This window comes from Myotis myotis, unplaced genomic scaffold, assembly GCF_014108235.1.
Source record: "Myotis myotis isolate mMyoMyo1 unplaced genomic scaffold, mMyoMyo1.p scaffold_m19_p_4, whole genome shotgun sequence".
In the NCBI taxonomy this organism is placed as follows: domain Eukaryota; kingdom Metazoa; phylum Chordata; class Mammalia; order Chiroptera; family Vespertilionidae; genus Myotis; species Myotis myotis.
This window is the reverse complement of record NW_023416346.1, coordinates 122,382,636-122,409,719: the sequence shown is the minus strand read 5'-3', so window position 1 is coordinate 122,409,719 and position 27,084 is coordinate 122,382,636. Positions and strand designations below refer to the sequence as shown.

At 42.1% G+C, this 27,084-nt stretch overlaps 1 protein-coding gene across 10 annotated transcripts in view; it reads right to left on the bottom strand.

Moving 5' to 3' along the window:
- PHKA2 (phosphorylase kinase regulatory subunit alpha 2) overlaps positions 1–27,084 on the bottom strand; it is a 62,983-nt gene that overhangs the window by 8,018 nt on the left and 27,881 nt on the right. For 8 of the 10 annotated variants that reach the window (XM_036305354.1, XM_036305356.1, XM_036305359.1 and 5 more), the window contains 19 exons: positions 25,447–25,500; positions 24,741–24,863; positions 23,064–23,159; positions 19,509–19,616; positions 19,048–19,126; positions 17,589–17,723; positions 16,792–16,901; positions 15,493–15,637; positions 15,147–15,225; positions 11,129–11,304; positions 10,166–10,342; positions 7,004–7,092; positions 5,865–6,004; positions 5,296–5,452; positions 4,405–4,484; positions 4,125–4,203; positions 3,891–4,020; positions 3,216–3,317; positions 599–717 (listed from right to left, as the gene is read on the bottom strand). In XM_036305354.1, the coding sequence (XP_036161247.1) occupies positions 599–717; positions 3,216–3,317; positions 3,891–4,020; positions 4,125–4,203; positions 4,405–4,484; positions 5,296–5,452; positions 5,865–6,004; positions 7,004–7,092; positions 10,166–10,342; positions 11,129–11,304; positions 15,147–15,225; positions 15,493–15,637; positions 16,792–16,901; positions 17,589–17,723; positions 19,048–19,126; positions 19,509–19,616; positions 23,064–23,159; positions 24,741–24,863; positions 25,447–25,500 (2,178 nt within the window). The remainder of the gene's footprint in view (positions 1–598; positions 718–3,215; positions 3,318–3,890; positions 4,021–4,124; positions 4,204–4,404; positions 4,485–5,295; positions 5,453–5,864; positions 6,005–7,003; positions 7,093–10,165; positions 10,343–11,128; positions 11,305–15,146; positions 15,226–15,492; positions 15,638–16,791; positions 16,902–17,588; positions 17,724–19,047; positions 19,127–19,508; positions 19,617–23,063; positions 23,160–24,740; positions 24,864–25,446; positions 25,501–27,084) is intronic. The other 2 variants (XM_036305360.1, XM_036305357.1) reach the window with 2 other exon arrangements.

The following is a 27,084-nucleotide window of genomic DNA, read 5'->3' as shown; positions in this document are numbered from 1 at the left end:
AGAAAACCCGAGTTTATTTCATGGTCAGAAGGACACTGTTTTCTACTGTAGATCATGGTCAAGTCCTAGCACAGTACCAGCACATTAAGACTGAGAAGCTTTTGACTTGTAGTTCTGTGAGGTCAGTTCAGAAGGAATTTATTGTGAATTAAATAAAGGTGAGCAAAGAAAAGAGACACTTGTGGCTGGTGGAAAATACAGGTATCACCAGCATTCCATTCTATTTCTAGATTCCTCTGGTTATTTCATTTGAAGGGCACATTTGATGGAGAGATGATGCAGTTACTTTTTGCACATCTCTATTTTTTAAATGGCTTTGGCCCACTCAAAAGAGCGATTCTCAGCAACAGAGGCAAACATGGAGAAGGGTGTTTTCTGGAATGTTCACATAACATGTTAAAGTTAAGGATGAGCATGTGTGAGCAGCTCTGAGATATCTGGGTATGGGGTGTGTTCAGATTCCAGGAGAGAAGGAATCTCTCCCTACAAAGAACAGGCTGTGCCCTACATGCCCTGGGTTTCTATCACTTTCTGGGGTGAGCCCAGGTAGGGAAACCACTTCTCTCCTGGCACCGTCACCACCAACAGCTCTTCTTACCTGTTTCATCTCACTTCTTAACCTGTTGATGCCACTCCTCTCAGTTTTGGTGACTCCAGTATGTCCCACCTCATGGATGGAGATGGCAGGGCTAGATGTACAAGAATGGATAGGTCGCACTGGAGGGGAAACACACATGGTTCTTAGAAACTATATAGCATTCTCCCTGAGTAAGGAATACGTGCAATATGCTTATTTTTATCCACATCTCTCTCCCCCCCTTGATTATAAAACATTGATTATAAACTCCATTAGAGGAGACCTCATCTGCCCTCCTAGAACCATATCTGCTACACAATATGTGTTTGAGTGAGTGGATGAGAGTGAACATCGTTTAAGCAGCATGCAGAAAACACTGGGTGGTCATAAAATCCTTTCATGAATTGGATATTTTAAAAGTAACTTCTTTACTTCTCCAAAAGCACACCTTCCTTGTAGAAAACAGACCACCTATTTAAGGGGCCTTGGGGCTGGAGAGGGAAGTCTTGGAAGAACAAGCCAAACCAAGGGCTAGAGGCAGAGACGATGTGGCTGCCTGAGGGTCAGTACATTGCTGTGCCACAGAAGGGGCAGGGAGGCCTCTGTCATCTCACTCTCAACCTGCTGCACTCACACCTGCCTGTGGCCCTGCCCCCAGTACCTGGTTCCCATGCTGTGGTCACAGTGATCACTCTAAAAGGCAAGTGTGATCATGTCACTGTCCACTCAGAATCCTTCCAAGCTTAGCACTATCTTCAGGATATAAAGCCCAATCAATCTTTCCAGTGGCACACAGAGCCCTACGGATATGAGCCCCATCTGCCCCTCTTAGCTCTCCACTCCAGGCCAGACACAAGGTGCTGGGCATTTGCACATGCTGCTTCCTCTAGTCCAGCCGTGGGCAAACTACGGCCCGCGGGCTGGATCCGGCCCGTTTGAAATGAATAGAACTAAAAAAAAAAAAAGACCTTACCCTTTTATGTAATGATGCTTACTTTGAATTTATATTAGTTCACACAAACACTCCATCCATGCTTTTGTTCCGGCCCTCCGGTCCAGTTTAAGAACCCATTGTGGCCCTCGAGTCAAAAAGTTTGCCCACCCCTGCTCTAGTCTCATCTGCTCCTCACTGCCTGGCATATCCTCTCCTTCTGCAGGCCCAGTTCAAAGGTCACTTCCTCAGGCAGCATTCCCTGCATGCCCAGCCTTCCCAACAAACTTACCACTGAAGCCATGCTGTGGAGGACACTGCCCAGGGGAGCAGAGGCAAATAAGGAGCCAGAGACACCAACATTTAAAGCAAAGCCGAGAGGGAGGGACCCACAAAGGAAACAATGATTAGCTGGAGAGGGAGGAGGGACACCAGGAAAGAAGCCAAAAGGGTTTGGGAGGCTACAGTGAGGCCTGTATGGGGTGAGCATTAGCTGGAAATATTTAATTCAGACATCTCAGGATTTAATCAAAATTCTAAGACTCTTTGTGTTTTGTAATTTATAAAAATTTAACAATTAAAAAGTACAATTAACAAATGATGTTATATGTCAAAATACAGGGCCTCTTCTGGCCTTGCTTGCAATTAAACATATTTATGACATTACTCTGTTCCTAGTTTTGTAAGCATCTATAGTTTTATATCTGATAACAAAATTTTAGTAATTATCTGTGTCAAAGCATGTATATTATTTTGATGAGCAGAACACATTAAATATTTATCTTGTCCATTTACATTTCAAGGATCGGGCGTTGAAAGAACTGAAAATTACTTTTGGAAAAGGATCTCGAGCACGCCTCCTTCAGGAAAGGAGAAAAGCCACCAAAACCCCTCTGAAGGCACAATGCGGTCTTTGTTAGCCGGCTGGCGCACACTCTGGGGGAAAATATTAAGTACCCAATGTCCTTCTTATTAAATAAAAAGAATGACAGCCCACGCTGCATTTCTTTGGCTTGATTAAATCAATTCACAAATGTGTCTGCAAATCATTTTGCTCTATTATGAGGAGAAATGATAATTGCTTCAATTACAATGAGAGAGCATTTGAGAACAGTATTCCACCAGGACTTGGGTGATTATATTTCCTAACACTGGAAACAGGGTGTCGGTACAGATAAAAACGGAATAGGCCGTCCGGGGAGGAAGCAAAGCCACTCAGCAAGAAGGCATTGTGAGGTTGCAGAGGGCTCTTGTCTGAGCCCCATAAAGGGAACTAGGATCTGCTTGAGGACACTTCTGTCTAAACCAAAGGTGGGGCACTCAGGGGTTCAGAAAAGACAGCCCTTCCATCCTGATGCCCTGATTAACTCACCCCTCCTAACACCTGTGCACAGTGACAGTACCTGGATCTGACAGAAGGAGGAAGGCAGCAGACCAAGGTGCAGAGGTGTGCTCACCACACCCACGTGGGACCAGGACTGTCCCAGCAAGCCTATGAGGGTCACAAAGCCCAACAAGCTGGAACCTTGTCCCTGGGACTTTGTCCATCTCGGTAAAGTAGGAACCTTATCCTCATACATTATGCCCTGAGTTGCAATTTCTGATGTCAAGTTGTATATAAATGAAGCCGTTTCAGGCAATGCTGGATGCATCAATCAGGCCCTCTCTGCTCTCCTCCCCACAGAGGTAAAATGAGCATTTACTTACTGCTTCTTTCAACGCCAAATTCCTTTCCACTTAGAATATGATGCAGGAGATTTTTCATATCAAAAGGGCTTAGGTTCATCAAACTTTCAGAAGCTTCTTCTCCTAAAAACAAACATTTTGTAAGTGTCTCAGACACAAGGCTGGTGGTAGGTGAAGGTAGAGTTGGATGGGCCTTGGGGTGACAAAGGATGCTGTGGCAGGTTTCCCTACTCAGGATTACCTCTCTATTTATTGCTTCAGGGCTGAAAGGTACTGATCCTTGGTGATTCTAAATGCTACTGTTTTAAGTTATGTATTTTCTTAACTGTCGCATGCATATGTTCACACTGTAATGATCCTGATATTAGAATGTGTCTTGCAGTTCATTTACATATTTCAGTTGGTAGGATTTGTCCCAGCAGAGGTGTTATTAAATAGGTGATGACCTCACTGCAAGGAACTACAGTGAGGAACTTAGATGTCAGGAGCAGGACAGAAGATTCTAATGCCTCTTTCCCTGACATGAAATTCAACAGCCTGTTCTGGATGGCCTGGTGGAAGTTAGCATCTAAACTAAAGAACTAGGTGAAGCAACAGCATGTGCAAAGGCACAGAAGCCTGGGTTCCAGAGTGCTTGGGCGAGGTTCTGCTGGACTGACCACAGGAGCCTCCCGAGGGCCCGCCCACACTTTGCACCTGAACAGTTCAGGCTCCGCGCCAGCTCCGTGGCCATCACCTGAATGATCAGTCCAACCCGGAGCCTGAGCATCTCCACGAAGAGGCTGGGCTGAGCTCTGACGTACATGGCCAAGTAGACCACAATCTCCTGCCGCAGACACACATGGAGAGAGCGTATCAGAAAGCAGGTAGTGGCAGAAGCCCCCACAGCCTAGAGAAGGCCGCAGCCCTGCCCCTCCCCAGCCAGCTGACCTGTGTGAGGACGGCGATACTAATGTCCTGCCCGCTGGCTTCGTAGATGAGTTTTGTGAGCTCCTCCGGGGGAAGGGGCCTGGGGAAGAGTGTCAGGACACAAACACCATGAAAGATACCTAAGAGGTGTCTCCTCGCCCTCTGTGGAAGACCCTTATTTTCCTGCTGGAAGCTCTGGAGTGACAGTGTCTTTAAAGAGACCTTCTTCCTGAATGGCGGATGGCACTGATGTTTTCCCCATGGCCCCCACAAACCCGAGGCCCCCAGGCTGAAGACTTACGCAGAGATGATCTTCTCCCGAGGCTCTGGTGGCAGGCCCACTGTGAGCTGCGTCTGGTGGGACAGCAGGTCTGTGCAGGCCTACTCATTTAGGGGAAAGGGTGAGGGAGAGAGGGAGAAAGGGAGAGAGATGAGGAAATGAGCAAATTCAGAGGGAAGGGTATTGCCAATAAGATCATAACTTTTTACCTTTACAAAATTTATGACACATGTTGCCATTTATTTGAAAAATTCATTCATAGACCCCAGACTGAGCATCCCAGGCAGGGCTGCATCCCTGTGACCTTTGTGTTCCCAACATGTAACCCCAGGCCTGGCTCTGCAGGCCCTGTTAGTGGGTATTTAATGCCCAGCCACTGCAGCCAATACATTGGGTTCCCTGATATGCTACAAGCAGATGGGCTCTGAGTCCTGAAATACCAATGTTAAGAGTTAATAACCATAATATAGTCTTAAATTGTCAGTTTCCCCGTTATGCACATATACTAAATACCATCTCCTTACCATATCACTGAACTTTAATGTCTTAGAAAGCAGTTCTGGATTTTGCAGGGCCATAGGGTTAAAAATATTAATGATGATTATACTGTGGTTGTACAGAAATAAGAGAGCTCTGTTTAAAAGGATGCCAGGCCACAGAGCATTTTTGTTTTACTTCTTGATGAACCTTTTTCTGCAGCTAAGAAGGAACAAAATGAATCAACTTCAATTTCATTTCCTCTGCTCGCCTTCCAAGAAACAGTGGGAGGTCCGGAGAGGGGAGCCCGCTCCACCCATATATTAAATAACTAGTTTCTTTTACAAATAAGAGGTGCTTGCCTCAAGCTTTCATAAAAGGAAGAGGGCATGGGGCTAGAAGAGACAGATGGACAGCCAGCACAGTGGCTCTGACCTCGGCCAGGACCTCCACTTTCTTCCTGAGCAGGCCAGAGATGTAGCGAATCAAACCCCACTCCTGGTTCAGGCCGGCTTTCCCATAGAGTTCACTGAGTAGGTTTTGAACTGTGACTCCATGCTGTCCGGAGAGATTTGTGTCCCAGCTGGGGCCCCTGTTGAGAGAAAACCCTAGAAGTGTGGCCCGCAACATTTACAGGCCGGATTCTCTTGCAGCGAAGCTCACTTGGCAGGGAGGGGAATGAATCACTGCACACTCTGCCAAGTGTTCAGGGCCCTCCTACTGCCTCCAAGTCTCAGGATTGGGTTGAGTCTTACCAATGCATCCCTCTGTCCACTGGAAACAGAAGCCTAACATCAGGAAACAGTGAGATCCTGGCTTCACCCACCCTCCTCATCCTGAGAGGCCAGCATGAATAGGCAGAAAATGGGATAGAAGTCTGTTTGCAGTGATCCTGGGTAATTTGGGTAATATATTCATGACCCAGCTTGCTGAAAGGCCAAAAAGACTAAGACAGAATCAAGGAGATGGGGGAAAGCTCGGACTAGCAAAGACCAGAAACTTACTTTATTACATACAGAATGTACAGAATGTCTGCTTGGTCCTGTAGGTTTGAACAGTCTTTCAGCTGCTCGACCAGCTTCTCACAGTCCATATCGCCATGATCATCTCTGGGCCACTGGAAGTCACCTTCTGGGGCCGGACCCTACAAAAACCAAAAAGCAAGGGAGAAGAACTGAGCATGCAAAATTTCAGATGCAAAGTGACACACCAACCTGGTTCTGGAACTCTGTCACTGTGCTCCAGGTTTTCAGTGAATCTTTTGTAACTTTTTATGTGAGTGCTTTACGATTTTTGATCAGTGAATCACTGCATTAGTCAATGTTTGCAAGACACTGGACTGACCAGGTTAACATATGTATGAGTTTTATTTATGCCAAGTTCAAAAACAGCAAAGCTAACTCCGGGTGTTAGGACTTATCCCATCAGTTACCTTTGGAGTGGAGGGGTGGAAGCGACCGGGAAGGGCACAAAGGGTGGTTGGTCATTTACCTGTGTCTATTGGTGTGATAATTCAGTGAGCTGTATACTTACACTCTATACACTTTTCTATGTATGTAATACTTCAATAAAATAATTTTTAAAAAACAAATGCAAAAAGTATGTGAGTTTTAAACAACCTAAAATTGAGGTTAGGTTAAAATATTCTCCAATAGATACCGAATCTCTCTATTCATGTGGGATAAAATCAAAGGAGATTTCTGGACAAAATAACAGATTATGGGAACCAGTGGCAAACACCCTGAGATTTATTCTCCTGAGGAATCTTTTCTGATTTTGTACCCTACTCTGCAAGTTGCCAGCCTTGGCTGGCTGGCACAGACAGGACAGGACAGGACTAGGTAGTGAGCTAGCTTATTTCCTCCAGTGTGACACAGATTCTGATGAGTGGGCAAAAAGTCAGTAGCATTTTCCTACATGTAGAACATAAAGGTTTGCATCAAATTCAATGTGCATACTGACACAAAACAGATTTTAGACAACTGAGTGGGTTCATATGGAAAACCAGAACTTCCAATCCTAAAAGTCCTGGATATCAAGAAATATGCTTTCTTTTGAGTTCAACCATTTAAAAGATTTATTGGGACTATACCAACATCAAAGAATATTACATTTGTTAACAAAGTGATTCTAAATTCTTTACCTGTTTTAGGAGTGGCTGAGGAGAATCAACAAGATTCAGCGATTTACGGTGTGTATTTAGAACTTTAGTTGGCAAAGCCATGGGAACAACTGGAAAACCAAAAAATAAAGAGAATTATTTTGAGGAGGAGAAAGGAGAAAATATTTCTTTTAAGCAGTAAAGTAGCTACTCCTTATTCAATACAAACCAATTAAAAAGCGATTAATTAGTTTAATTAGTTTAACTTCAACAAGAATTTATCATGTAGCTACATCATGTGCTGGAAACACATGAGCAGGACATTGATTTAAGGAGTAAAATTTCACGTTTCCCTCCTGGAATTCAGGGAAAAATTACATAGCATCTTAAGACTGGACTGAGCCTTAGAAATGATTAAGCCCAATCGCTTTTTTTTTTTCAGATGAAAAAACAAAACAAAACAAAACTGAGAATCAGAGAGGGTAGGCCATTTATCCAAGGTCACTGGCCTTCTCATAATCAAGGTATTTGGGCTTCCTATCCAATATGTGTTTCACTTTGCCACTGCCAGGCATTAGGGCTTATGTTTTCTAACCACTTTTGGATGTTATCATATCAATATTTATTCATTAAGCCATCTGTGTCTTCCAGGCTATCTCATATCATCTTGGGAAAACAGGAAGTTTTCAAGGTAAAGACGAGACATATATAAACGGCATTTATATACTTTCAAGTTATACTAGCACATTAAACATACATTTTAATTTTACTTCCTCTCAAATCCCAACTAACACTACAGAAAAAAAATGTTTTAAAAAAGACAAACCCTCAAGAATAGGGAAAAGCAGGAGAGAAGATAATAGTAACATCATTTTGGAAGTAGGAAAGCTGATGGATGAAAGATAACTGACTTAGCTGAGACAAGGCAACCAAACCACAAGTCTGCAGTGGGGAAAATCAAGAACCAGTCAGATTTGCATCAGAGAATCCTCAGAAGTGTCAGAAGCTTGCTGCACTATGTACCTCTGGAACTGGCGGGGGGAGTCTAGAAGGAATGGTCCAGAGTAAGAAAGACTGGGTAATTGCTGTGTGAGAAGCAGTGAGCTCCCTAGATGCCTTCCTCAACTCCACACAGCTTGGCAACTGCCTTGTTCCACCTTCCCACTGACAGAAGAATAGAGGGTCATTTTTAGGAGGGTCCCTGGACTGGGGGCTGAATGGCATGGCTGAAGGCCTGTGTATATTCCTTAGGGGGAATAAGGACCAGATCCTTACCTGTCAAAGAGGAGAACAGAGTATCTCTGGGAAATCTGCCCAGTCTATACCCATACACCCAACAGGCCCCACCTACATGCTTTGAGATTCACACAGATGAGCAGATAACCAAGGAACACCCTGCATTGAAGGAAAGACTCTAATGTGGAAGGATGGAAAAATAAAGAAACTGGAAATTTGACTTGGGGGAAATGGAATCCACTTAGGGAGAAGAAAACAAAACCAAAAACTGCCATTAATATTCTTAGAGTAATAAGAAATTATATTGTATGCATGAAATAAGAAGGAATGCAATTCAGAGAACAAAAAATTAAAATATGATAGCAAAAGTGAGAAAATTCAATTGAGAAGGTGGAACAAAAAGTTGAAGCAACTTCCCTCAGAACAGAGCAAAAGAAAAAAAAAGGAAGACAGAAGAGAAATGATAAAGACTTCACCAGGAAGTCTACACTGAAATCATAGAGTACCAAAAGATAGAACAGAGAAAAATGTAGGGAAGGAAATGAGTCAGTAAATTATTCAGAAAAACTTTACAGGCCTGAAAAACATAAATTTCCATAATTGAAAAGGTCCAATGAGTACCCAACACTGTGGAGGAGAAAATACACCCAGATCAAGGCATGGGTGAAATTTCAGAACCTGGGAGCAGAAAAGATCCTAAAAGTTTTCAAAGAGAAAAACAATTTATATTTTAAGGATCAAAAATCAGAATGGGTTTAAGTTTCTTAAAAGTAACTTTGATATGAGAAGACAATGAAATGATTGCTTTCACAATTATGAAGAAAATGTTATTTTCAAGCTAGAATTTTATATCCAGCCAAACTCTCAAATGGATATAGAGTATTTATAGATATTTTCAGACTTGCAAAGTCTCAACAATTTGAACCACCATGTAATGCTTTTTGGGAAACTATTAGACATCCCCAACCAAAATCAGAGAGTAAGATAAGGAAAAGTTGAGACACAGAAAACAGAAGAGCCAACACAGGAGACAAAGAATTGTCAAGGAACTCTCCAGGATGATGGTGAAGGAAGATCCCAGGATAAAATCTATATCCTGGACATGGAGGGTAACCACGCCAAAGGGGCAGTGAATTTCACAAATTGAGGGTTCTCGTTACCATACCCTCTTCCATTATATTTTTTTTTAACTTACTGAAACTGTTCTAGAATGTGCTCCACCAAAGGAATAAATTGAGAAAGAAGAACATGCCAGATTCAGGAAACAGGGAACCCAACTGAAGAGATAAGCAAAGGAGATTCCAAGAATTGCAATAAAGGGAAGTCCTGGGGTGCAACAGGCTTAGAGCCCAATCAGCCAGACAGAAGGAGACTTGTGGATTCTATAAAAAAAAATAGTGAAATGGAGAAATTCCTAGATATGATTGATCTGGTGGAAATTTGTATTGAGAGGCCATTTGGAAGGTCTAAAAATGAAGCAAGGCAAAAAGATAGAGCAACTATTAGCTTTTTAAAAAAGTAAAAACAATAATATAATCATAGTATACTATAATGCTCAGTTGGGAATAACATTTGCATACAAACAATAACATAAAGAGTGAGTACTGGTTTAACTTAGTTTTAATACAACTATACCTGAAGGCTAGGGAAAGTGAAGCAGAGGGAGAGGTGGTGATTTAAGACAGCTAAACATCACCCCATAAGAGAAAGTCAACAGATGCTGAATAAAGTCAATGCATCAAAAGATAGCAGTATACACACATTATTTTAGAATTATCTTAGAAATGTGGAGCTATATAAATGCCAAAAAAATAAATAAGAGTTGAATGCGGTTGCCTCTAAGAAGAACTGGGGGCAGTAGGGAGGGGAGGGGTGAGGGAGGAAACATCTGCATTTTGTTGTGTCTTTGGAGTCTTTGACTTTGATTAAAAATTTATTTTAACAGGCAGAAAAGAGTTAATAACATACATGGAATTTCCAAACCCCTTGCTTTTGCCATCACGGAAAGTATATCCCGAGTAGAGTGGATAGCACTGAAAACATGGCTGTCTTCTGGAGTCTTCTTACGAAGAGGAGGCAGGTAGCACTTCAAGGATGTGCTCTGCAGGAGGTGGTTGATATATTGGTCAAGTTCATCCTGGCCTTCTGTAATTGAACAGGCAAGCAAAAGAGCCAATGAAAACAAGCTGCAGAAATATTCTAAAGGCATAATAGTGATTATGTGTAGCACAAAGCACTAAGTAAATTTAGTGGAAGACAAGATTTTGATATAGATATTTGCACCCCTCCCCAAGAGTAAAGAGATTTACACAGACTATATGTTTATAAAGCTACTGTTTGAAAAAACAACTTCATCCTAGGAAAAGATAGTGTTCATATGAGAGCATCACAACATGAGCTGAATATGTAAGGCACCCTGAGGGCCAGCAGCTGACACCTGCTTTTTGTTTTAATTTGTCATGAGTGAGCTAAGAATTATGAACCCCCAGCCCCAATCCTATGGAACCCCCAGCCCCAATCCCAAGTACTATACCAAAGTAAAAAACAGGTCACTTCAACCCCAAGTCCTATTCAGTTTGAGAAATGTTATACACATAGGATTTCAGCTCTTATATCCAACCAAACTTAGATTATTCTACGATTCCTTTGAAAATTCAAGCCCTGTGTTTTTGTCTTTAGAATACTGTACATTTTGTGAAAAGTCCTCATTCCTGAAACTCTTTGTCACTCTAGGTTTAAAAAAGCCCCACTTTTGTAGTTTAGGTCCTTAAAGTGGCATTTTATTCATTTTAATGCCTGCAAGTTTCCAAAGTCTTTTTTGTTAGGTTAATTAACAGTCATTTTCTGTGTTTGTGTCTTAGGGCAATTCTACGACAATGCTAAGGTTTCAATAAATTCAGTGACAGCCTGCAAAGCCATTCCTAGCTATACCTCGATTGTAAGAAGTCTCTTCGAAATATCCTCCCAAATCTGAATCGCTATCAGGACTGACGCTCCCTTCGCTGGCATCATCGTCAAACAACTTTTCATCACAGTCTGGATCCAGGAAGGTCAGATACGTGTAGAAAGATGTGGTGAGAAATTCCGAAAGGTTCCCTAATTTTACTCTGCCAAGGAGACACTATGTTAGAGCTATAGGTGCACATGGACAAACTTCCACTAATGAATCATGGAAAGACTTTTCAAGAATCAGGTGGCGCTTCTGCCAGGATCAATAAATATGTCACTCTGCAGTAGTCAGCCAAGAAATTAAAATGAAAATTCAATAGCAAGTATAAAGTGGAAGTACACAGCATATTAACAGCCAAAATGAATCACGCTGATTTCTTATCCCTGAGCCCAACACAAACAGAAATATATTTTAGCGAACCAACCAAAGTTTTACAAAACATAATGAACAAAAGAAGGAAAAAAAAACAACACATATTGAGGGAACCACTTTTAACCAGAACCAACCTTTAGGAGGTTTTTTGCCCTCAATGACTGGACCAGAACAAAACCATAAGCAATGATTCTCTGGGTGTACTTGTGCCATCGTTTGAGTCCCTACCATGCAATGGGGTCACAAAGGTGCAGGTAGGCATGTCTCAGAGCCCAAGTTCTGTCTAGAAGGAATGTGATGGGTGGCCATCCCCAAACCAGAGTAAATCCTCAGAGTGGCCCTAGTATATTACCAGGCTAGAAAAAATTCCACTGAAAACTGAGAGATGGCTTTGCCAGTGTAGGGTCCTGCTGCAAAGGCAACAGCTTCGAGTTCTGCAGGTCCACCCCCAGGTTCGGGGAGTAGTAAGATGTCCACCCTACAGAAAGAAAACCTCTTCTGTGTGTTCTTAAAATGTTAGATGTGGAGGCAGAAAACAGTAAGATGCCTTGGAGTTACTAGCATTAGATTATGACTTAGTTGAAATGGCTGAGAGAACCGTTTAAGGAGTAAATTAAAGCAGCGATGCAAATGAATTCATAGGTGGTTGAGCTTCAATGGGCAAATGGACTACATCACAAACAAGGCCCGAGGACAAGAAAACCTTCCCTTCATAAAGTAATAACTCTCCCCCCTAGAGCCCTGGTGTTAGTTCTAGTGATGGTTTTGCCCTGAGGTTGGGGAACAGGACTGGTGAGGTGGAGCCAGGAAAAAAGACAATGGAAAGTTTCCCTCTGATTAAATTGAAAGGTTTCAGGTCAAAGGTGAAAAGGCAGTAATTTAATAGCAAGCTACCCCAGTTGGTTCCAGGAAGTAGAGATCAGCATCTAGGGTGAGTTCAGCTTTTAAAAGACCCTCAGACATAAAGGAAAAAGCAAAATGAGATTCAATTGTAACTGCTGTGGACGAAAAGGGGCCACATGCTAACCTGACAAGCTCAGGGAAGGCCTGTGTGGCGACCTTGCAAATTCAGAGACCTAAAGTAACTACAAAGGATGGTCTGAAATTAAAGCGTTTTAAACTAAAAGCAGTTTATGGCAGATAGTCGTGTCCTAGACTAGAATCTTCCCTAACAAAGGTCAATCTTTACCTTAACTAAGCCTGTCTATTGTCTTTTGCATCTATGATAACATACCTTTGTAAAGTCAGGGTAACTTCCCTTTCTTTGGGGCCCCTCGGGGCACAACCAATGTACCAGACCAGATACTACAAATCCTCTCATTGTTATTTTTATCATGTTGTTGACTATTAACTATCCTGTACCCACCTATGTAAAAGCTGTATCATTTTACTTTTTACCCAGTCCCAGAGGTTTCCCTCTTCTGCTTTCTCCTGCCTCAATCTATTAGCAATGAATTTCACGTAACCCACTTACATCTTCTCTTTTGGTTGTAATGCATAAAATAAGGTGCAAAACTGCCATTCTCTGGAGCATTATCTCATTGTATTGAGATTTTGCTTCCTGGCAATTGCCACAGTTTGGTTCACATAAACTCACAAAAATTCTTTACAGGTTTGAATGTTTCTTACGTTGATAGCATCAAGAACTCAGTAGGAAAGGTAGCCGATGGAGCCTAGGCATTCCTGTCTGGTTCCCTGGTTCTCTGAACCATTGCCATACCCTGTAAATGGGAGGTTCTCCCGATTCCTGTAAGCCCTCTGCCAGCTCCACATGGAATTAGACCCTGGTTTCTGGATTCACAGAGCTTCTGCGCCCATTTGTCTTGTGCGCTGGCTCTCTGAGGTGACTGCTCCTTCTCCATAAAGTGAGAAGACAGCCCACGTGACAAAGTGGAGACTAAATGTGACAATGCGTACCAAGCACCAAACACATTGCAGGTGCTCAATTAACTACAGTGTCCTTTTGACAATGATTATTATTTCAATTAATATGTAATTTTGAAAAACAGTTAATTATGGGCATATGGTATTTTCTCCTAGATAAGATGCTGTACACCAGGTGGTAACTTATTTAAACTGGAGGTAAATTGTATGAATGTGGGTGCCGACTGCAGTTATGCACTAGCACTGGAAATGTAGATGGCAAAATGCTAGGGACGGTCTCACTGACACTCCTGAGAGAGGCTCTGTGAGCAGAGGTACCAACCCCAGCATAGTGAATCAACCTTAAAGACATCAGGCTACATGAAATGAGCCAGTCACAAAGGGAGAAATATTGGATGAGTCCACTTAGATGAGCTACCAAGAGACTGGAAGTAGAATGGTAGTTCCCAGGGGCTGAGGACAGGGGAAAATGGAGAGTGGTTTAATGAGCACAGAGTTTCAGTTTTACAAGATGAAGAGTTCCGGAGGTTGGTTGCATAACAATGTGAATGTACTTAACAGAACTGAACTGTACACTTAAAAATGGTTAGATGCTAAATTTATTTTATGTGGATTTTACCACAATTTGAAAAAGTTACTGTGGCAGCGGGGTCTCTAGTGTGGGAGGATGTGAGAAGAAGGGCTGATTTCAAGGCCCAATCAAATTTAGCAAGTGGCATTCTACCAGGGACCAAATGGAAGCCTCCCTGAGTCCGGGAGAGGCCACATCTCACTAGAGGCTGGCTTCCCAGTGAGGTTCTCCTGGGGCCCTTCTGGCATATCCTAGGGAATTCCGAGAGGTCAGGGCATAGATGCTCCAGAGAAAACCACTGCCTTGTGACAGTCAGAGGGTAAAAAAACCAAAGTGGATTTACTGGGAGGTGATCCCCCATCACTCAAGATGCTTAACCATAATATCTGGGAGTTTCTGCCATATTGTGAGCCTACAAAGGAATGGGTATCATTCCACTGAGATGAGGGGACAGTGGTCTAGGCCAGTGATGGCGAACCTTTTGAGCTCGGCGTGTCAGCATTTTGAGAAACCCTAACTTAACTCTGGTGCTGTGTCACATATAGAAATTTTTTTGATATTTGCAACCATAGTAAAACAAAGACTTATATTTTTGATATTTATTTTATATATTTAAATGCCACTTAACAAAGAAAAATCAACCAAAAAAATGAGTTCGCGTGTCACCTCTGACACGCGTGTCACAGGTTCACCATCACTGGTCTAGGCACATTCAGGTGCTCTGCTCTGAGGGCCACTAACGAATTCATAAAGTTCTGTGAATTATTCTTCAGGTGATAGCACACTCAAGTCAATTCAAGGAGCATTTATTGAGCACCTGCTAGATCTTAGGCACTGGGTCTTTTCTTTCATGCCTTTTACTGGAAACAGCACAGAATTCCATATATGCATTCCAGGAATGCCACTTCAGAGAATTGATATGTTTACCTCTCTATGCCCCAGGCCTCCTGGCACCCACAAAAGCTTCACAAACACCCTTTGAGTGCTGCTTTACAGATTATTCCAGTTTCACATGGGTTACTGGAGTCAATAAGTTTTAACTTCCTTCTTACTCTAAAGCACCATGCTTCTATGTTTAGCAATTGAGATGAAAAATGGGAGAAGGGCAGCAAAAAGACTTTAAGGAAGGTCAGTGTTACTTTTATTTTTTTTAAAAAAATATCACAAATTACCTAGCTCCTCCAAAATATCCATCCTCTAGTTTTCTAATTGTAGAAAGAACTGCAGGGTGAATGTCTGAGCCATCATTTACTAAGGGGGAAAAAAAGGAAAAGATGAGTTAGTTTACTTAATCTGGGAATACTTTCTTTGTGGGGGGAGGAGGCATGCACTGAAATGTTTTCATCAACACAACCTAATTAAATACCTATGTCATAGAAGATTTCTGAGCTAAGAAACTGAACTGCTGAAAACCCCTTCAATACTTAGCTCTGTCCATGGGAGCCATTTTAAACAGTGAGAAAAGGGCCCAAACCAATAGTGGGATATGATTCAAGCAGATCAAGTTCATGGAGTTACTGAGCATGGTGTGGGTGATTGGGAAGGTGAGCGTGGGTCTGCCCGTCATCCGCCAGCAGGTGCACAGGTAAGCCAGCTCAATCCTCAGCATCTCTACGATCATCTCATTGTCCAGAGCCAGATAGAAGTGATGCTGGTCAGTAAACTGCAAGTCAGAACAGGCCAAGTAAGAGGTTGTTCTTCATTTCCCTCGACACAACCCCAGCTGTCATTCATGGCAGCACTAATCCTTGTGCTATGTTTCCAGAGAAACAGTTCAATCCTGGTTATAATCCACCTATCATGGGGCTCTCAGACAAATCGACTTGTCACCTGCACAAGAGCCGTGGAAGGGAAAGGTGCATGCCTACATCTTTTTACAACTCCTCAGAAGAGGATATAAGCACCAGGCCCAATATCACTGTCTCCTAAAGGAAATCAATAACTCCCTAATTCTTACTCCTCCAGGGCTTCTGGGCTCAGAGATGCTTTCCAAGTGAGGGCACTGAGAGCAACCAAGATGTGGGAACTATGATTACCTGACTGATGGCCTGGCTAACGTGAACTAAAGGTACTGTGACCTGATGTCGATGAAAATCAAATTGGTCTTCTGGCCTCTAGACTAGTCTATGCTCAGCTCATGCTCTGGTCTGAAATTTGTTAGGAAAAGAAATAAAACACAAGATTTAAGCAAGCAGTGTGGGTCAGGGTGAAAAAGAGCAATTTGGGGCTACTGACCCCTGACTATGTGCCTAGGTAGTGTGTGTGTGTGTGGGGGGGGTGGGGGTGGCTGTGCTCCATGTTGACAAAGTGGTACCACAGTTGGTCTTTCTAGCTGCTCAAATGGATGGAAAATGTTTGGTTTGGGTTCCAGAGGACAAGTTTCTTTTGGAAACAAAAACTCTGAAACAAAGTTCCATAATCAGTATATTCAGGACCCCATCAAGGGGGTTGGGGCCTGAAAATCAGACTGGCTGTGTTACAGAGGGTCTGATGACAACTTAAGCAAGGGTGAGGGGCTCTTGTGATTAGGGGCACAAGGGCTATGAGTCAAGTGATATGGTACCAGCAAATTTATAAAGTGGTGTGAATTTCACTACTAATGACTGGAAGTTATGACACACTCAATTTGATTCAAGGCACAGTAATAGAGCACCTACTATGAGTAAAGAATTATACTAGGGTAATGGGTGTCGTCCTAAATGTCTCTAATTGAACATATGCACGCACATTCTACCACATTCAAAGTGGCTCACTAGCCAGAAAAGAGAGCTTAATGAAAAGATGCTTGTTGGTTTCCTACTGGCATGCTCTTCTCACCTGAGGTGTGAAAGTAAATATTTGGTTCCTAATCACATATAGTTTAGATGTTCCAAGGACGCCAATGTGCCTATATGGTCGCCCGCTCAATTTCATATTCTTATTCCGTCCTATTTAGAGAGAGAGAGAGAGAGAGAGAGAGAGAGAGAGAGAGAGAGAGAAATGGTGTTAGAGTAAATACAGTAACATCTAATCCAACTGACTTCCGCTAAGACTGAACTTATTTTTATGTCAAACAACCCATTGTGGGGTTTGGTTTTTCTAACACCAGTACATCTTTAAATAGGACGAAGATGAATTAAAAACAAGTTCCACCCCCTTTTCATGAATGTATATGAACAGTACCTGATTCAACATCTATATAGAATAAAACTGCCGCAGGGATTTAATTAATGTTCACTTCTAATTTACTAAACAAAGTCAGATTTTAGAAAAAAGTAAAGAGAACCCCCTCCTATTTTAATGGGTAAATGAGCATTTTTATGAGACTATAGATGAAAATTAAAACGTTATCAAGACACAAATGACTGTTCCAATTGTGAATTTTCAAAGGTGGCTGCATATTTTACAACAGATTTGGCAAATCACATGGCCAACCTGTGGTGACATCTACTGAACTGGCATGAGGAGAATGTGCTTGTTTGCCCACTCTTCTTCACATGGAAGTGATTAAACCGCCTGCTTTAGGGCTTTGCCCAAAATTCTAAAGAATTTATACATATCACAGTCTCCCCCAGATCCAAAGCCTAGAACCAAGATGCCTCCTTGCCAAAAATGCTCTATTTCCCCAAACCTACCAAGCTTGGCGTATATGTGACTAAGGATCCGGCCTGGTTGGACTCGGATTGGGTGAATGTCAGCAATACTCTGGATGTCTATCCCATGCTTCCTCAATAAGTCCTTAATGTGGTTGTTTTCTGCCAGAACAGTAACTGCAAATAAGAAGAACACACAGTCTGCATTACATTGTGGCCCTTGTTTCCTTACATTGATATATGTATCATTGACCTCTTCTTTGGAGTATGATACACACATTAGCATGCTCTCCATGAACTAGGTGTCTTTGAAAATGACAGCACATGTACTGCTGCTCTTCCTGGCTCTCTCTGGCCTTGCCTCTTCTAAATGCCCATGGTGCATATTTCATGTACTCACAATGTACATGACAGTCTGATAGGAGACTTCTAAAAATGGTCTTCAACAGATCCCATGTCAAATTATCTCATTTCATATGATGTCTTTCCTTCCCCTGGATATACATTTACTGTTCTAAACCTGCCTGGTGTTCTTTTCATATGTGGTCAGGAATAGAGACAGTTCCACATGGGAGTACCAGGAGAAACCTGTTCCCCTGCTCCCAAAGGAAATAGCTCCCATGCTAGCACATGCCACCTGCATCACCACAAACATGTGAGTAATGTGTTTCGCTATGATGTTATAAATTAATATACGCTAAAGCATTCATACACACTTAAAAAAATAAAATAGAAAATCATGGAACATTTGCATTCCAAATACATGGGTTTTCCCAGAAGTGGAATCACTGGGCCATAAGGCAAATCCATGGGAATATGTCCTAAGAATCCCAAAACACTGATTAGAAGGAATATATGCACCCCTATGATGTTCATGGCAGCATTGTTTACAATAGCCAAGATTTTGATGCAACCTAAGTGCCCAACAGTAGGTGAGTAGATAAAAAAGCTGTGGTACATTTACACAATGGAATATTAATTGGCAATAAAAAAGAAGGAAATCTTACCTTTTGGGACAGCATGGATGGACTGCGAGAGTATTATGCTAAGTGAAATAAGCCAGTCAGAGAAAGACAAGTACCATATGATTTCACTTACATGTGGAATCGAATGAACAAAATAAACTAATAAACAATACAGAGACAGACTCATAGATACAAAGAACATATTGACAGCTGCCAGAGGGAAGGGGGGTTTGGGAGCTGGGTGAAAAAGGTGAAAGAATTAAGAAAAAACTCATAGACACAGACAACAGTATGGTGATTGCCAGAGGGAACGGGTTAGGGGGAAGTAGAAGAGGCTAAAGGGGGGATAAATGGTGATGGAAGGAGACTTGACTTGGGATGGTGAACACATACTACAATGTACAGATGATGTATTATAGAACTGTACACCTGAAACCTATATAATTTTAATAACCAATGTCACCCCAATAAATTCAAGCAAAAAATACACATGGGTTTTACAAAGTTAAATAAAAATAGTAAACACACTCACAGACCTTGTACTACAACATCAGGTTTGACGGAAGTGGAAAATCTTCTATTTAAGGGGTCAATTTCACCAGTGGCAAGGAATCCCTAGGGGGAAAAAAAGGAGCATTAACATTATGAAATATTGATTAACCAAAATTTAACCCAAATTTGAAAATGACATAATTTAGGGCTCAAAATATTCAGTATTTATTCCCTTATATATTTTGAGTCCATTGCTTATTTTCTCTGAAGCACAGTAGATCATTTAGATAGGCACCAATAAATGTGTTATGATTTCAGCACCTAGCTCTCCACAGCTAGTCAAGTATGCTACCATCTTATGTGAGTAAAGAGAACAATGGTAACGAATACTTCAGAGCAGCTGACTTTAAAGCCATGAAGATGCCAAAGACATTCACCACCATAGTGGACAGAGAGCCACTGTGCTCTTCTGGTTCCCCATCTGTGAAGCTCCAAAGTTGCCTACCTCTGCCAAGAGTGAGCTGAGGATGTACAAGGACTGACCCCACAGATGGGGCAGCTTCCCCAGAGGAACCCTGTCCACCGTGTGAGGATTCTTATACTCTTCATCTACCTGGCAAAGAGAGAAAACCCTAAAGTCAGAATGTCAGAGGATAAAAAGGCCAATGTCACCATACACTGGAGAGCACGCTGAGGATTTACAAAATGCTACTCATTTGCTCCTCCAGGCCAATTCTGTGTGAGAGCTGGATTTGGGAGGCCAAGGAAGCTAAACCTTTGCGCTGGTGGTAGGGGGTAGGAGGGGTGGTTCATACGTAAAAGCAGCAGAGGCAGAACTCATATCTAGGTCTGGTTCCAGGCCAGTGCTCTGCCCACAAGCACACTGATGGCAAAAGGCAGAGAGACAGACACTGGAAGCCTGGCCAGCTTCTTTGAGCACAGCTCCAGGCAACAAGAAGTTGCACAGTTCATGCTTGCATCTGGCTGTATTTTGGATACAATGATCTAAAACATCAGCCTTCTGTCATGGCAGTGCATCACTGGATGCTAAGTCAGGTTTCTTTGATCTTGCAATCAATCTCCAGGAGTTCATAAACTCTGTATGCTTACACAAGAAAATCACCAGAAGGTGGCACTATTTATTGAGAAAAAACAATTGTAGTATTAGATCAGGAAGTTTCCATCAGGGATTCAAAAAGCTGAATCCATTGGGGGCTTTTGACTCATCTAAATAAGTTATAGTTCTCTTTCTGATGGACAGTGCTGGCTATGCACTACAAAAGTTAGTCTACAACTTTCTCTGTTGTAAATTCCATGCTGACCTTTGGGTTTTTATTCATTACAATGTTGGTTGGGGATAATGTCAGTGACCACTTTTTTCCTTCCAGAAAATATCAGTCAATCAAAGGAAGTAGAAACATTTATCCTTCTCCAAAGGGGAAAATCACACCATGGGGGCAGTCATTCTTTCTGTGTTAATCAGTGGATGTTATTAATATACTTAGTAAAATTTTTAAAATTTGCTGAGGTAGTAAACATTAAGAAAACCTGAAGATCATAAGCTAAACAGAATTAAACATCATCAGCAATCAAATAATCAAATGGGATACTAGTATGAAATGAGATTCACCAAAATGTCACAGTGGTTATCTTTGGGTAGTAAGATTAGAGATAGGTATTTACTTCTTTTGGCAGAATTCTGGATGTTTTGTAGTGTGCAGGATTACTTTTACAATCAGATTGTATGTTAAAGCTATTGAAATGGAAATAATGTCCAGAAAGACTGCAAAGATCTAGAATGAGATATAGTCTATGCAAAGAACAGAAGGCAGACAAGGTGTCCGGATCACAAGACAGCCTGGCTCTACCCTGTTGCCACCCACGGGCTGGCTCCTGCCTCCTTCTGGTGGCACCTCCTCCCCCTTTTCTGCCCCTTCTGATTTGCTTGCAGGTCCTCTAATGCATCAGGCCTTTGCCACCACCACTCCTGTGTCTGCCCTCCATCCCCGGACTAGCTCCTTTGACCCCCCCACTAGCCTGCAAGCTTGCAGAGGCAGAGCTGGCATTGCAACCCTTTTGTGCCCCAGGATCTAGCCTGGTATCGGGCCCGGAGCAGCTGCTTAATACGTATCTGCTGGGCACACTTGAATTAGTCTCAAGCTATGCAAAGGAGGACCCCGTGGATGGTAGCCCTTTGTATAAGCATGTCTAGCTGAGGAAATGAGTGAGGCTAAAATCCAGGCTTGATGCCACTTTGGCCTGGGGCTGCAGCCACTTCAAGGAGAAGGTCCTTTTTCTAATTTGCACAAAGGTGCCATATGGGTCTGGGTGTCCCTATCTGCAGTGGTTTCTACATGCCACTGTTGTGATGGGGGAACATTCCCATGTGTTCTCTGGAATCAGCCTACACACACACTGTGATCAACATAAAAGAGTGTTCAAAATAGGTGCCTTGCTTAAAGGTCAGTGCAAAGTTTAGAAGAGAGAAAAGTTGCAGAGTAATTTTTTACAACATGTAGCCAGCACTGTTCACACCTGGCATTTACTATAGTCAGGAATAGATGCCTTTTAGTAGAACACAGATGGATGGTTATTCTCTACCATCAAATAGGTAAAATACCCATGAAGTAGTTTATTTCCACCTGCTCTGCTTCCAGGATCCAAATGACCTCCTATTACTAATTTTGTTCTGCCAAATGCCTCAGTATTGGAAAGGGGGAACCTGAACACATATTTGCTGGGAAATAACTACCCAGGCCCCACCATCAGCCCCTCCCCAGCAACACATACATATCAAACATAGTAAAATGAATACATTTGCAGGACGCCTAGGTCTCTGACTTTTAGAGAGAAAAGAGCCCTTGTAGGCTCCATGGCCTGATCAGTACCTATAGTGAGGGACTCTCCAACACCTGGAAATGTACCACCCATTAGGAGGCAGCAAGGGAAGGCCCTGACCCTCGGGTCTGGTCCCAGGTGGACCAGTGCTATCTGAGCACTAACAGGTTCCAGAGCCTCTTTGGGCAGAGGCACACAATTTCAGAGGCCCCACCAGTCCCCTGACCATGTGCTTGTGGGCCTGATTCAACCACAGAACCCCTAAACCCAAGCTGTGGCGTGACAGCTTCTGCTGGATTACGATCTCCTGATGTTCCTGTCAATTACGGGGAATATGTTGCTCTCTGAAGTCTCTACGTACTTCCTGCAAATACAGTAATGAAGCAATAAGAACATCTGACGGACAAACAGCCTTGAATCAAGAATTCTTTTCTGCCCTAGCCAGTTTGGCTCAGTGGATAGAGCGTCAGCCTGCAGACTGAAGGGTCCCAGGTTCGATTCCCAGTCAAGGGTACATGCCCAGGTTACGGGCTCCATCCCCAGCAGGGGGCGTGCAGGAGGCAGCTGATCCGTGATTCTCTCTCATCATGGATGTTTCTCTCTCTCTCTACCTCTCCCTTCCTCTCTGAAATCAATAAAATATATGTATTTTTAAAAAAAGAATTATTTTCTTCTGAACGTAAGACACATATAGGGAAATCTTCCCACCAAGATATATATATATATCTCCATCATGGCCCAATTTAGGAAACTGTATAGAACAAAACTATCTTTAGGCATCTTATTGGAACTGGCCAATTTCTCTCTCCCTGATACAGAATGTCTTCTAAGCTCTGGAATGGCTTGACTCAAAGGAAGAGATTCTCAACTATATCTACACATCTCTCCTCCTTCCCTAGGAAGATTCTGTCTGGTTTCTTCTTCTGTGGATATGCGTGAGAACATGGTGTCCAACAGTGTTTTGTGCATTTGAAGGTTCATTTGGTCTTGGGCTCAGGTGAGGAACAGATAGCCTCTGAAGGTCCTCCACTGATGCCTCACTTGGACTCCCCTTTGCAAGCATGGCTCCAAAGCCATAACTTTTGTGATAGACAGGAACACTACTGAAGGCTTTACAAACCACTTCTCCTGGAGAAAAAGTGTTAGTTCTGGAATGGGGGTGGAAAATATGAAAAGGCCAAGCCCCAAGTCACTTTGTTCTCAATGAGCAATGCCTGGTTACCTTGTTAGGTGGGATGGCATAGAGTTCTGGCACCAGGTGGATCCCATTCTTGCCCCTGATTAATATTCCCTCCAGGGCCTCTCGGTATTCTTGGACCTGGAAAATAGTCCCATCCCCAATGGTATCAAAGAGGGGTCCTTAATGCTGTAACAGCAGTGCAACACAGAAAACACCTCTCTTGGCAACAAACAGATTAGAAGTAGGACACGGGGCCAAGAAATGCACAAATACCTTTAGCTCAAAGAGTGCAGGAGGAAACAGGACTCTTGCTGACAGCAAGTGTTAGGAGGAGTGAAACACAACTGGTCTTTTCTGTATGGCCTTTTGCTTTTTTCTCTGTGTGGTCTTTAACCCATGAGTTAAATATTTCACTCTTAACTTCTCACATATTTAAATTTTGTCTTGCCCTGGCCAGTGTGACTCAGTTGATTAGAGCATTGTCCTGTGGAAGGTCACAGGTTTGATTCCTGGTCAGGGCATGTACCTAGGTTGAGGGTTCAATCCCTGGTCAGGGTGAGTAAAGGAGGCAACCGATAGATGTATCTCCCTCACATCAATGTTTTTTCCTCTCTCTTCTTTTCTCCCTCTCTAAAAAAATAAGTAAAAAATAATAAACAAATAAATAAATAAAAATAATTGTCTCACCAGCCAGACTATAAGCTTCTTGGAGTGGAGGCCGGATCTTAAGTAGTGCATCCCTATAGGTAGTTTTACACTGCAAGGCCCTCATTCAAATATTTATTGCTCAAGAAACACTTGCTGAACAAATCTCATGTGAGGAAAGGAAGTGTACGTACTATGATCGATGTACCCCTATTCTTAGGATGCTGTTGATGTAAACATTTTCATGAAATTAAAAAATCACTGATAAAAATCTACATATTAAAAGGGAAAAGAAAAAAGAGAGAAAAACCTTAACTAGCCACCTGCTATGTAAGACATTTCATCTTTGGAGAGCCCAGTCAAAGCATGACCAGGGGTGCATCATTTTTTTAAATGTCATTGAGCAGCAAGTAGAAGAAACAGGATAGGCATAAGGGTAGTAAATTCTATGAGACCTAGAAAATAAGGTACTAAGTATAGTCTTTTTCATCTCCTTAGTCTTTGTTTGTTTGTTTGTTTCTGATCGTTGTCAAACTTATTCACAATTGAAATTCCAACTCAATCTTTTTGGATCTTTCAGTTCTAGGATAAAAGGAAAACATAAGATCCAAGATAATCACGACAGCATAAAAGTTAGAATGAACAACGGGGCAACAATAACATTTTAAGCTTGCTGTTGTTTCTGCAGCCCCCCAGCATTCCTGAGCAGAGGCAGCTTTCAAAAACTAAAATAAATCTTAGATTGTTCACCCCAAACTAGAACACGTGATTCAAGCAGGTTTAAAAAATGTCAGATCTGAAAAGGTTAAAAAAGCAGCAAACCTTTGAGTTCATCAGTCATGTACATAAGCTTCATAAAGACAGGTCTGTTTTGCTCACCAAAGTATGTACAGCAGCAAATGCTAAAAAAAACCCTGTCTTGAACAAATGAATGCTGCATTAACAAATATTTACTGTGTACTTACTATATCCTAGGCCCAGGGAATATGTTGGTGAACTGGATAGAGACCACCTCTAGCAAAGTCCTTTGACAGATAAGTGGAAGATTAAACATAATACGCAGCATCTTCTTACCTGAACAGCGTCACCACTGAAGACCCCATCGATTATGAAATATGTCCAGAACACGGGCCATTCACATTCAATGTTTTCAAAGAGCTTGAGTTCAGCAGGGTCATAATGCAATCGGTTTGGGTCCTGTAATCAAATAGGTAGACCTTCTAAAAGGTGATGTCAGATACATACATAATACCATTGTACCTCACTGGGCTTCCCTCACTTGCCTCTTTCAATGCAGCTTTGAGGTTGGTATAATTAGGATTCTACTATAATGGGGAGATGCTATTTTTGGCAGTTTTCTATGGTAAACTATCAGAAATGTACACAAGACTCCTTGGTAGTTTACTATATTGTTTCCTATATCTCTAATAAATAAATAGCAATTTATCTCTCACAGTGCTTGGCAGACTATTTTATTGATATTTTTCTATCAGTCACTATGGCAAAGAAACCCAAGGAGGCGGCCACAGTTGGTATTTAAAAACCCATGTGAGCCACGGAACTATTTGTCCCTGTCTACAAGCTGGTTTTAAACCACCAGCTTGCTGTCCTAATGATTTTATTATTCTATTGTCTAACTCCAGGCTTGCTGATACTAAAATTAAGACTTCTCTTTCCAATATTCTAACATGTAATTATAATCAATAGAGGGAGAACACCACAGTGGCAACTTAGATATGAAGCAGTTAAGGAATATTAAGAAACATTATTTAAATACAACCTCTCTTGGGGTTTTATAACCATCTCGAAGGAAGCGACAACATCCATAACGCCCCTAAGAAGATAAAGAAAAACAAGTACATTTGGAGACATCAGAAGAATTTCTTTGCCTTTTGATTTTAACCCCAGTCAACCCTTTGCCACCTTTCTCATGAATCTTGTAATACTGAAATGTGTACCAAGTGGTCTTTGTTATCAGTACAAAAAGTTATTTTTAAGTCCTACGTAAAGTAAATTCTGGTTTGATGAGTCCTTGGAAGAAAATTCCAAAATACTACATTAAACTACCAGAGGTTTGAGAATAATCACTGAGAGTTCAGTGAATGACCAGCCTTTCATTTTGATTTGTCAAATTATGCAATGATGCAAAGGGAACCTCACTGCTTGGAAAAGCCACCATTCAGATATCTGGATTGTACTGCTTCTACTTGAAAGACTGGAAAACTAAAAGGGCATTCCAGACTCCTTGCAGATAGGCTCTATTCACAAAATTCATATCTTCCACTGCAAAGGAGCCTACATCCTTAAGCTTGATAGGGAGGCAGGTGGGGCTTCCTTTGGCTTAGAGCTATCACTTCTGGTTTTCCTGCCGCAGGCTCCAGTGTTCCTGTCCATCTTTCTGGGTGTCAGGAAAGAATGGCAGTGGCAGGGCTCTCTTAATCTGCCTTTCTACTAGTAAATCCTTGGATAGCAGCTTCGGGTGACCATTTCCCAATTTCTTAAGTGTGTATGAGTTGCTCTAGTGTAGGCCGTGGAGGCAAGCACTGCCATAGTGGCCAGCCCCAGATGGCTCTGGGAGGCCCAGTTAGAATCTGCTCCCTAGAAACACTCATTCCCTGCACTAATTCTTTGCCTGCTTCAACTATCTAAAGAGGTTCCTTTTCCACCACTGAACCCTGACTGAGACAGCTATCGTCTTTTGGGGATGTGCTTGGAGACCCTTTAACTTCTTGTTTCCAAGGGCTAAAATCATTTTTCACGGAATCTAAGTAAGATCATAAACGTGAATTTTGGCTTAGGAAACTAACATTCTTTGATAATTTTACCAATAACTTCAGTTGGCTGGAATTTTTTTTTTAAACTTGTTGCCCGGCCGGTGTGGCTCAATGGTCGAGCATTGACCCATGAACCAAGTGGTCCCTGGTTCTAGTTCAATTCCCAGTCAGGGCACATGCTTGGGTAGCAGACAGTCTCCAGTGGGGAACATGCAGGAGGCAGCCGATCAGTGTTTCTCTCTAATTGATGTTTCCATCTCTCTCCCTTTCTCTCTCTCTTAAATACACACACATACACAATTGTTAATGAAACTTTTATATTTTTTCCCATTGATTTTTTTTAGAGAGAGAGGAAGGCACAGAGAGAGAGAAAAACATCCATGTGACAGAGAAACACTAATCTGCTGCTTTCTGCACACCCCCTACTGGGGATCAAGCCCACAACCCAAGTATGTGCTCTGGGAATCAAACAGTGATCTTTTGGTGCATGTGATGACTCTCAACCAACTGAGCCATACCAGCCAAGGCTGGCTGGAATATTTAATAACATTCTTACTTTGATGCAATGTATAATAGTTACATAGTTACTCAGAACAGGGATTTTAAAAAAATTTCAATTTAACTTTGGGATCACTAAATTCCCT